Genomic DNA, 9,802 nt, shown 5'->3' with positions numbered 1-9,802 from the left:
AGAAACGAACATATAAAGAAAATAAAATAATTTGCACCCTAAGATGAATGCAGTTTCCTTCAAGCGGTGTATTCTCAGATTTCAAGGGAATTCAGTTCCTTGATATTTTCAATCAGAAAATGATATGAAATTTGGTTAAATGAAAAACATCTTCCTATTGGATTTAATCGAATCCCATCAAATCTAACATGCTCTTGCTTTTAAGATGGGGCCTCTAATCATGCCAAACGGAAACACACTCAAGTGGAAGAAAAAAAAAAGTAGTTCAAATGAATATCTCAGGAAACCTGTTCCACAAAATAGTTGGATTTGACAATTCTAAGATTCAAAATCTTTGCTCTCATAAAATAGTCTCACGCACTAAAAGATTGTGATTTGACAAATCTTAGTTCTTACCCAACGTATATTTCAGCTTTTTGAGAAATTGCCATGATTTTGAAAACATGTCAAATATATCTTCTTATTTTTCTAAAAGCCAAGAATTACGATGAAACAACAAAATCCATCCAAATTACTAAAAGTAAAACCGACATAGCCTATGTCATATTCAGCTTGTGACAGAAAAAGAAAAAGAAAAAAAGAATAAACCGGATTTGATTAATTTGTTATAAACATATAAACTTAGACTCTATGTATTATATTCTAAATAAATCACCAAAAAGCATCTACAAAATTTCAGTGAGTCAAGTCAATCAAGCTTGCACTTCCGCAGGCATTTAACCATCAACGAAATCACCACGTACAAACCTCCTACCTGCACCACAATCAGCACTACAACAAAAAAAAATAAAAAAATAAAAATAAAATAAAATAAAATAATAAATTTAAATAAAAAGTCAACACTTCACACCACCTCCACTTTCTCAATTTTCATTACGCTTTGTGTTTGGTTTGCAGATTCTGATGGATTCCAATGGAATGCAAGATTCCGTTCCATAGTATTTGTTTGGTTGCCAAAGAGATGGAATTGAAAATCTTTTTTTTTTTTTTTTTTAATTTCATGTTTGATGGATTTCACCATTTCTTCTATGGGAGGGTGGAAGGAAAGGTATTCAATTCCTTTCTTCCTAAAACACCACTATACCCCCCTTATATAAAAGACTAAATTACAAATTTCGTTCCAGTGTTTTCTGTTTTCCTTTTCTTTTTGGTTCAAGTCCACAGATGAAACAGTGATATAAGAAGAAAATTTTCAAAAAGTTTCATTTTTGGGCCTATAAACAAAAAAAGCACAGGGCCCAAATTTGCAAATTTCTCTAAATATATATATATATATATATATATATATATATATATATATATATATATATATATATATATATATATATATATATATATATATATATATATATATATATATATATATATATTGAAGTATAAATAAAGTTTCAACCAACCAGCTGTGCCTTTCTTTTTTTTTTTTTATAAAAAAAAGAAAAAGGTAAGGGTAGAATCGTAATTGAAAATATAATAACATACCGGTTACAAAAAAGGAGAATAAGATAGCCAAGCGATGTCTTGTAAGCCATGGTAAATCAACTTCAAGAAAACAGTGTTGTTGGGGTAATTGCGTCTTTTTGGTTTTGGTTTGAAGGTCAAGCAATGATGTAGTCACACTATTAACAACCTCACCACTTACGCCTCTCACTTCAAATCTCAAACTCACGGGTTTTGCCTCCCAATCTACTTGTATAACTCCAAAATTAGGTTGTCCTATACATTATACATTATAAATTATAATTTAAAAATTATATATAATGGATTAAATAGGAAGAAAAACGGTGACAGACCGTAAGTGCATGATTTGTATTTGCAGTTGTTGTTGATAACTCTCATGGTGGTAGGTGTAACCCATGCCAAGAATCTCAGCCCAAAATGTAGAAATGAAGGGATCACCTTCTCAACAGCTTGGGTAAGACCACTTGAGGTGATGTCATACAACGGATACGTGGTCCCACAATCGAATCTTGTTATTTCTCCAAAATGTACATCTCCACTTATGAATACAACCCCATCTCTCTGTTATATTAATAAATAAAAATTAAAACTCTCAAATCTCAATAAGAATAAAAATATAAATACCTTGCTATCTGATATCATGTTAAAAAGACGTTTTCTGTCGCTTGGAAAACGTCCCCAGCTCTCCATGTAGAATAAAGGACCCGTACATGCTGAAAGATTTGATACAACCTGAAATTTAGGCATCCATTAAACCTCTAATTGTATTCTTTGTGATTGTATTTGGCATAAATGATAAACTGATGATTATTTGTGAAATAAGAAAGTTATATACCTGAATAGATGAACCAATTATTGTTATTGCTGAAGGTTGACCGTTCAACTCCTTTTCTAACCACTTCCATTGTGCAGTTCCCAAAATAGTTCCATCACTGCGTAGGGGGTCTCTGTGGTATCTAGTATCCAAAAGAATCACCTAAACCCAAATAAGTCAGATACACATACACTACGCATCTATATATTGATAAGAAAAAAAAAACAAATCCAGTAATATATAACAAATAATACCTTGATCTGTCTACCCTCAGGACCAAATGTGTAAGATGCATAAACACCAGCCTGTTTACGTCTACAAAAGCAAGCATCCCCATTTGAGTAATTATCAACAATAACATGGAAAGTGGAAACTGTTTTTTTTAAGCAGTATTTACCTTGGACTATCATGGGGTTCATCCAAGAAATCCAGCATAAGCTTTTGATTGGTATCTTTCCCTTTAAATTCTTTCCCAGCATCATTCAATCCATAATCATGATCATCCCAAGTGCCAATCACCTACAATGTACTTGCACCATGAAACAATACCAAAACTCAGTGTTAATGAAGCCCAAAAGTTGTTTAGGAAGTAAAGAAGCACCTTAGCAATCTCACGGAGACGGGAATAACCATGATTCTTCTTTGCAATCTTGTATTTCTCTTGCATTTCATCCACTGAAGAAGGAACAAACCTAGGAACGTTCTTCCATGGCCCAATGGTTCTCTCATTCCCAAACAATTTAAAAGGCCTCCTGATATCTCCATATATATTATCCCCAAGCCAAATGAAAACTTGGGGTTTGAAATTTACTATAGCGTCCCATATAGGCTGCAAATAAGAGATTAAAATTCGTATTAGCCCTATACCCTAAAAAAATACCCCTTTCTTTTTTCAAAAATACAAGCTCTACCTTCATTTACAACTTCAAAACAGGTAGTTATGTATAGATCATTTTATTTGCAGTATCTATTATAGCATACAGTTTTTGCAGTCGGCAATTGATGATTGAAAAGCTTTTGTATTCACGTTCAATTTCCATATCAAAACTAAACGTTTGACATTAAAATCAAAATCGTTTGACATCAAAAAATCAAACTGCACTTCTTTTTGTTCTTCCTCGGGCTAGTAATACACTAATTTTGTCATGAGAACAACGGAATTCTACCTGTGGAGAGGTCTGATTAGCGCAAGAACCAAATGCAATTCGAGAGATGAGAGCTTCTTCAGGAGCAGCAACACTGAAACTAAATGCCGTTGCTATCACCATCCACGTCAGTACCGTTGCCATTTGTTCAAGTTTCTACAACTACTGTTATGGAATACGATCAAGAAATTTAATTGGTTTGAGTTTTATGGGAAAGGGGGTTTTGTGATCGACGTCGATTGTAGGCGGTTTATATAATGATGAGAAACACAAAATGCACTGCAATGCAAAACATCAATTCACCACCTTGTGTACTCTGAAAACGGAAAAAAGGAAAGTGCAAAAGCAAAGCCCTTGGGTAATTGGGTTAGATCTCCTTTCTAGGATCTTTACCCTGGTTTGTTTTGGTGCGTTTTCCTATTTTATATTTCAAGCAATTTTTTTTAGCACGGAAAATTATATTCAAAGTCTTAAACTTGTAAAAAAAATGTTTTATCGTAACTTCATTTTTATATATAGATTGAAATATGTTTATATAAATTCAACATTTATTGTATGGTGTAGAATTGTAGAAACCAATTAGAATTAAAAAAATAGATAAATCATTAATTAAATAAATAAGATGATTTGGTAATTTCATTTAAAGATAATTTCCAAACAAAATTGCAAAAAACAGTCCTTGTGGTATATATTTTTTTAAGAAAAATATTCAAACACTAAATTTTTAGATTGATGGTCCTTTTCAATATTTGTATTTAGTTTTGGTCTTGTCCAAATTGAAAAAACTATTAGTATATCATTTTTTCTTATTTTTAAAGATCTTTTAAAGTATTTAATAAATCTTAAGAGGAAATGGTCCACTTCTCTTTCTCCTACCCAAATCTATGTGTTTATTTGTAAAAACTCAAGAACACATACATACGCGCTTTATATTTTCTAGGATTCCTAAAAAAACACACAAAACACAAATACACTCTTAAATCTGATTGTGTTTATGTTTCACTATCGGAGGAGATTGCTACAATCAGTCGTCTATGATGAATACTCATATACAAATCGATTTTTGGGGATGAACACCTACACACAAATTTATTTCTAGAAATGAAAAAACACACATATATACATAATGAGTTCTATAAACTAAAACATGCAAAATGATATACAACATCCTGTATCGAAAGTTTTTTATTTCGAGATTTTGGACAATAAATGGATTAAGTAAAGGCTTTGGGCTTCAAGAGAATAAGGTTTAGACCCTATTGGATGTTGATAATATTGGTTATACAATTCGAGCCCTTGGTTTGTTTTTTGGAGTCGAAGGGTAAAACGGGAAAAGTGATGTTTCAAACTTCTTTCTTGGAATAAGGATTTTAGTTTGGTATGTTTTAAATTAAAAGTAATTAGATAGGATTGTGGGGCTCTTCAATACATTTATGCGCATATAAAGATTGTTACATTTGAATGTTGGTAAGCTTTCCTTTTTGTCCTTTATGCAAAAAACTTTACATTTTGTGTAACAGCCCAAAAATCATGAACAAAAATTTCATTTTTAAATCAATACTCAATCCATAATTATAAAATCATTCATTCATAAATAAAGTCATTATATCAAATCCGAGTATCATTTCAAAACATATTCATTTTATCAGAGTAAAACATCCCAGGCTAATCCTCTTGGTGTGTGTCATGCGATCATCCCGAGCTCTTCCCTTCGCTACCAGAAGTACCTAAAACCAAAACTAAAAACCATAAGCACAAAGCTTAGTAAGTTCCCTAACCTACCACATACCATACACGTAATCACATACTAGGCCCCTGCCCGCCGCATTGGGACTTGCCCGACATCGGACTTGCTCCGGCATCGGGCCTCGCCCGACATCAGGCCCCGTGTGGCATCGAGCCCCGCTCGGTATACATATATGTTTCTCTTATGACCCACCTGTCTCTGGGCCCCGCCCGCTAAGCATATGCAAACACATAAGATAACACATAACACATACATTAGTCATACGCTACTGAATTCCCGTTCTAAGGCCTCGCCTGTCTTGGGCCCCGCTCCTTTCCTGCTACTGGTGAGTCATGGAACCCCGTCCATACTCCTACTGATAATGAGATACGGGACCTCTCCCACACTCACCTCCCTACTAGGCACATACAGGTATCACACAGACAACAAGTATAATCTAATCATGCAAACATTCCTCGGGCTGCCGCCCGGCATCGGACCTTGGTCTGGAATATCATACTAGCATACAGTGCCAAGGGCTAACCCCTGGGTCTTCATACTCATTACTACATGGGTCAGCATTGTGGCCTTAGACCCATTCACACAGTGAAGAGACTCACCTCGCACTGCTAAATCCCTTAATGCTACTCTTTCGGCTACTAACTGGTAATTCTCGAACTGTCGATCATTCGGTTCCCTGAGCTACCAAAACCAAAATAACACGTAGACCCAAAATGTCCTCAAAAATCAAACTAGGTCAACCTTGGACAAAGTCAAAGTCAACACTGAAATTCTGAACCCATTCTTCGAGTCAGCCCCTGACTCACCGAGTTCCCTGACTTATCAGACTCAAGCTAAACCTAGTCAATTCGTCTAGTCATTCCACTGACTCGCCGAGTTCTATCGCGAACCAACTCAGACCAAACCACTCCAACTTGTCGAGTCCTTCCATGGACTCGTCGAGTTCCCTAGTCTGTTGGGCTATCTTAATGGATTAAGCCCTTCCATTCCAAATCCAAAACCGAAACTCTGAATACAAGCTGGAAATGACCTTATAAGGGTAAAGTTTCCAACTTTACCCACTCTCAATCCTTCTTAATAGGTTTAGACAAAAACCTAGCTCATTAATACATAACTCTATGGTCCAAAAACCCTTATCACTCCAAACCAAAATAGGGAAACCAAGATCTAGGCTCTAGACATCCAATAACCACGTAAAGTCCTGGACTTTACATCCTTGCATGGCCTTTAGGGCTCCAAAAGGCCATAATAATCCCTTTAAACTTGCATGGGACTTCCTAATGGCATAAATCTTGCACCTTTATGCCTTAACCACACCCAAATACTTCTAGATCTGAAAGGATCTTGCTTGGGGACGTCCAAAACCCAAAAACAACCATTCTTGGATCAAAAACCTTCAAAAGGGACTATAAAGAGATCTAATAAACGAAAAGCCAAGATGAAGACTTGATTTCCAAGAAATACAGCAAATGGAGTGTATCTTCTAGATCTACTTCCTCCTTCTTGAACCTCCAACCTTCTTTTTTTTCTCGTTCCTCTTCAAGAGTACACAAATCACTCAAAGATGGATCAAACACTCACAAGATACTCTAGGGTTTCGTGGGTGAGGGTTGGGTTTGCGGGCTGAAGATGAGGCTGAGGGAATGAGAATATGATGCTTAAATAGGGCACAAGGACTCGGATTTAGGGTTTCCTATCCCATACCAGACTTGCCGAGTCGGCCACTTAACTCATGACACGGAACTCGCTCCGACTCGTCGAGTTCTTCCTTGGACTCGACGATTTGACTCATTGACTTAGAGTTTTTCCTTTCCAAACTTGGCCTCCTGGATTCTAGGTGTTACAACTCTCCCCCACTTAAACTGGACTTCGTCCTTGAAGTCCGCTATAGCCAACTTCCTTACCATCCGCTTAAAGCTTCCCCATACGATACACACTTCACCCACTCGGTCTAAACCTCGGAGGATCTCTTCCAATGATTTTCTGCTCGGTCATTTAGTCAAAACTAATCCTTGAATATAAATACCTCGAGAGCACTCTAATTACCAACAATCCTGAGAACATGGCTCTTATCCAACCGTCAATCCCTTTGGTACTCCTCGAGTACTCATGCTGGACATCCTAGGGGTTCACCCCTTTTTCTTGCACGTTACAAGGCCTGCCTTTAATGAAATCCATAACTTGTCCTCAAGTTATGTAAAATGAAAAGTCTTTCTTTTAAAAGTCATTAAACTCATAGGTTATGTAAATGAAAAGTTTTTGAAGAGTTCAAAACTTGCCCTCAAGTTTTGGAATTTGTAAAGTCTCACTTATGAACACTTTAATTGCAAACCCTAGAATTTTAAAAGTTAAAATTCAACCCTTATACTATTATAATATTAAAAGTTAATACTTATATATATATATATATATATATATATATATATATATATATATATATATATATATATATATATATATAAGAACAAAGTCAGTCTTATCGTTAGTAGGTCTCATTCACAAAACCAATCTAAAGGGGGGTATAAGGTTACTGCCTATAAATTGGCAGTTTAATAGGTTTCCGTTCTCACCCACCGCTTCCTTGATTGATGGAGGGTTGTTAGCCGAACGGGTAGGATATGATAATAATTCTCTTTAAAGTATAACAATTATTATAAAGTAACTAATTGTTTTATAAATTCCCAATCTTAGTTACTTTAGGAAAAATGTGAAATTGATGCTAATCCATGAAATTACACTTTGAACCTTACCAAGTCATTAGTGGAGTGTGTGTGGTTAACCGGCACACTAACATGGACTAGTAAGGGTAGCAAAGGGTGGCTTGATGTTTATCAAAGATCAATGGAGCGTGTGTGGTTAACCGACACATTGATTAGGTGATATATGACATTAAGAGTACCAAGTTAATTTTCATGGTTATTCACACCTTGTTTGTGATCCTCGGTATCTCAGTCATAAACTTGAAGGGCATAATTGAGATTTAAACATGCCATTGAAAAGTTCAATGAATCTTAAAAGAATCTAGTAATTTCAATTCATGTAAAACTTAATAATCGATTTCATTTTTCATGGTAGAAATTGGTAAATCGTCATTTACCTAACTTCAAATATTTTGCAATTGCATTACAACATCCCTCTTCCAAGTTGTAAAATGTTGTGTTGGGTCCTAGCCTTAATTTTTCTTTTTGGGTGTTATATTAAGGATTATTATCTAATCTAAAACTTTGTCTTTCTTTTTCAGATGTCCATATCTCTTATTCCTCGACGGTATTTCCCACGGGGTTTCCCCACAATACATGTCAATGGGTTTTCCATACAGCTTATGAGCATACTAAGGGGTTTTCCCTAGTGTAGGGTTTCAAAGCACTCCATGGATGATGGCAATGGGCCCCTTTGATGAAGTGTAGGTTAAAAACCAAGACTTATCTTTTCCCTATAAAGAGTCATGTATTATTCATAATTAGGGTTAAGAGTGAGGCAAAATGTAGCCGCCACGTGAGGTTTCTTATGTAGTGTTAGATTCTTTAGTCTATGCTGAAAGTGTAATTTATTCCTCTTGTTTGAATAAATCGAGTGTTCATTCGACCTAATCTTCATATTTGTGTTTGTTCTTATTTTTCGCATCTTGTTCATCAAATCACAATTGGGGTTTTCATCCCAACAAGTGGTATCAGAGCGGGTCTTTGAAGATCTGTTGATTTTTGAAGTATCGGTTCTTGATTTGATGATTTTCTACACAAGTTATTGAAGATTATTGATGTTTTGGCGTTTGGAATCAAGATTTTTGTTCTATCTACTGTTCATGGAGGCTTATGTATTCATGTACTGTTCATTGGGTAATTTTTGTTTCATCCGATTCGTATTTTGTTCTTATTTTCTGAATTGGATCTAATCATTTTTTTTATACAAAATCGATTCATAAAATATCTTTTGATCTGGCCCAATGATTTGTTGCTCATTACTGTTCACTGATCCGATTGTTCAAGCCCAAGTTTTTTTTCTTCACTTCCTAGTTCCAGTTACTTGTTTTTATTATCCATCGTCGACAATATTATCTTCCAATCCGGGTTTCTCATTCATGTTTCGATCAATTGATTTGTGTTTGAGATTCGATTGTTCATTGAGATTCATATGTTTTCTTTAATTTCTGATTTAATGTTTGATGACCGAATCTAAAAATCAATGGTGATCTTTTGGACATTCGAAAGTTCTTATTTGCAAATCTAATCACATTGATCTTGCGTATACTTAAAGTCGAACCACCTGGAAAAGCTTTTCTGTTCCAAAGTGTTTCAATGATGAATATGTCGATTATGATTCGTGTTTTTTTTGTGATTATTGATTCTTTTGAATGACGACATTAGTATGTACGATGAAGAACCGGTGAAGTATTGTCATGAATTGATGGAGTTAGTACTGATCTTTGATTGAAGGTGATGTTTTATCTGGGAATCGACCTGCTTGATCTGGAAATCGTGTTAAAAACTTGATTTTACTGCTTGGCGTTAATTGATGTCGATGGTCAATGCAAGAAGTTGAGTTCGGCTAAATGGGTCTTGCAATTTGGTGCTTCACGTTTTTCAGGTTCGCTGGTGTTATGGGTATTGGAATCGTGGATTATGTCAAAATCGGATGTGT

At 35.2% G+C, this 9,802-nt stretch overlaps 1 protein-coding gene across 1 annotated transcript; it reads right to left on the bottom strand.

Annotated features, from left to right (window-relative positions):
* Positions 1-482: 482 nt before the first annotated feature.
* LOC111878948 (uncharacterized) lies at positions 483-3,809 on the bottom strand. Its single transcript, XM_023875436.3, has 9 exons — positions 3,439-3,809; positions 2,874-3,101; positions 2,670-2,791; positions 2,527-2,587; positions 2,294-2,434; positions 2,083-2,190; positions 1,791-2,019; positions 1,480-1,713; positions 483-771 (listed from the first exon to the last, which is right to left on the bottom strand). The coding sequence occupies exons 1-9, from the start codon at positions 3,559-3,561 to the stop codon at positions 689-691; spliced, it is 1,329 nt and encodes a 442-aa protein (XP_023731204.1). The 5' UTR covers positions 3,562-3,809; the 3' UTR covers positions 483-688.
* Between the last annotated feature and the right edge of the window lie 5,993 nt (positions 3,810-9,802).

This window comes from Lactuca sativa, chromosome 2 (genome assembly GCF_002870075.4).
Source record: "Lactuca sativa cultivar Salinas chromosome 2, Lsat_Salinas_v11, whole genome shotgun sequence".
Lineage (NCBI taxonomy): Eukaryota > Viridiplantae > Streptophyta > Magnoliopsida > Asterales > Asteraceae > Lactuca > Lactuca sativa.
This window is presented reverse-complemented; position numbering and strand designations above follow the sequence as displayed.

Coding starts and splice junctions, on each gene's coding strand:
- LOC111878948 (XM_023875436.3), bottom strand. CDS start 3,561: ATGGCAACGGTACTGACGTGGATGGTGATAGCAACGGCATTTAGTTTC. Junction 2,792..2,873: donor GTCTCCGTGAGATTGCTAAG/GTGCTTCTTTAC, acceptor AGTACATTGTAG/GTGATTGGCACTTGGGATGA. Junction 772..1,479: donor ATTCTCCTTTTTTGTAACCG/GTATGTTATTAT, acceptor TTTTTGTTGTAG/TGCTGATTGTGGTGCAGGTA.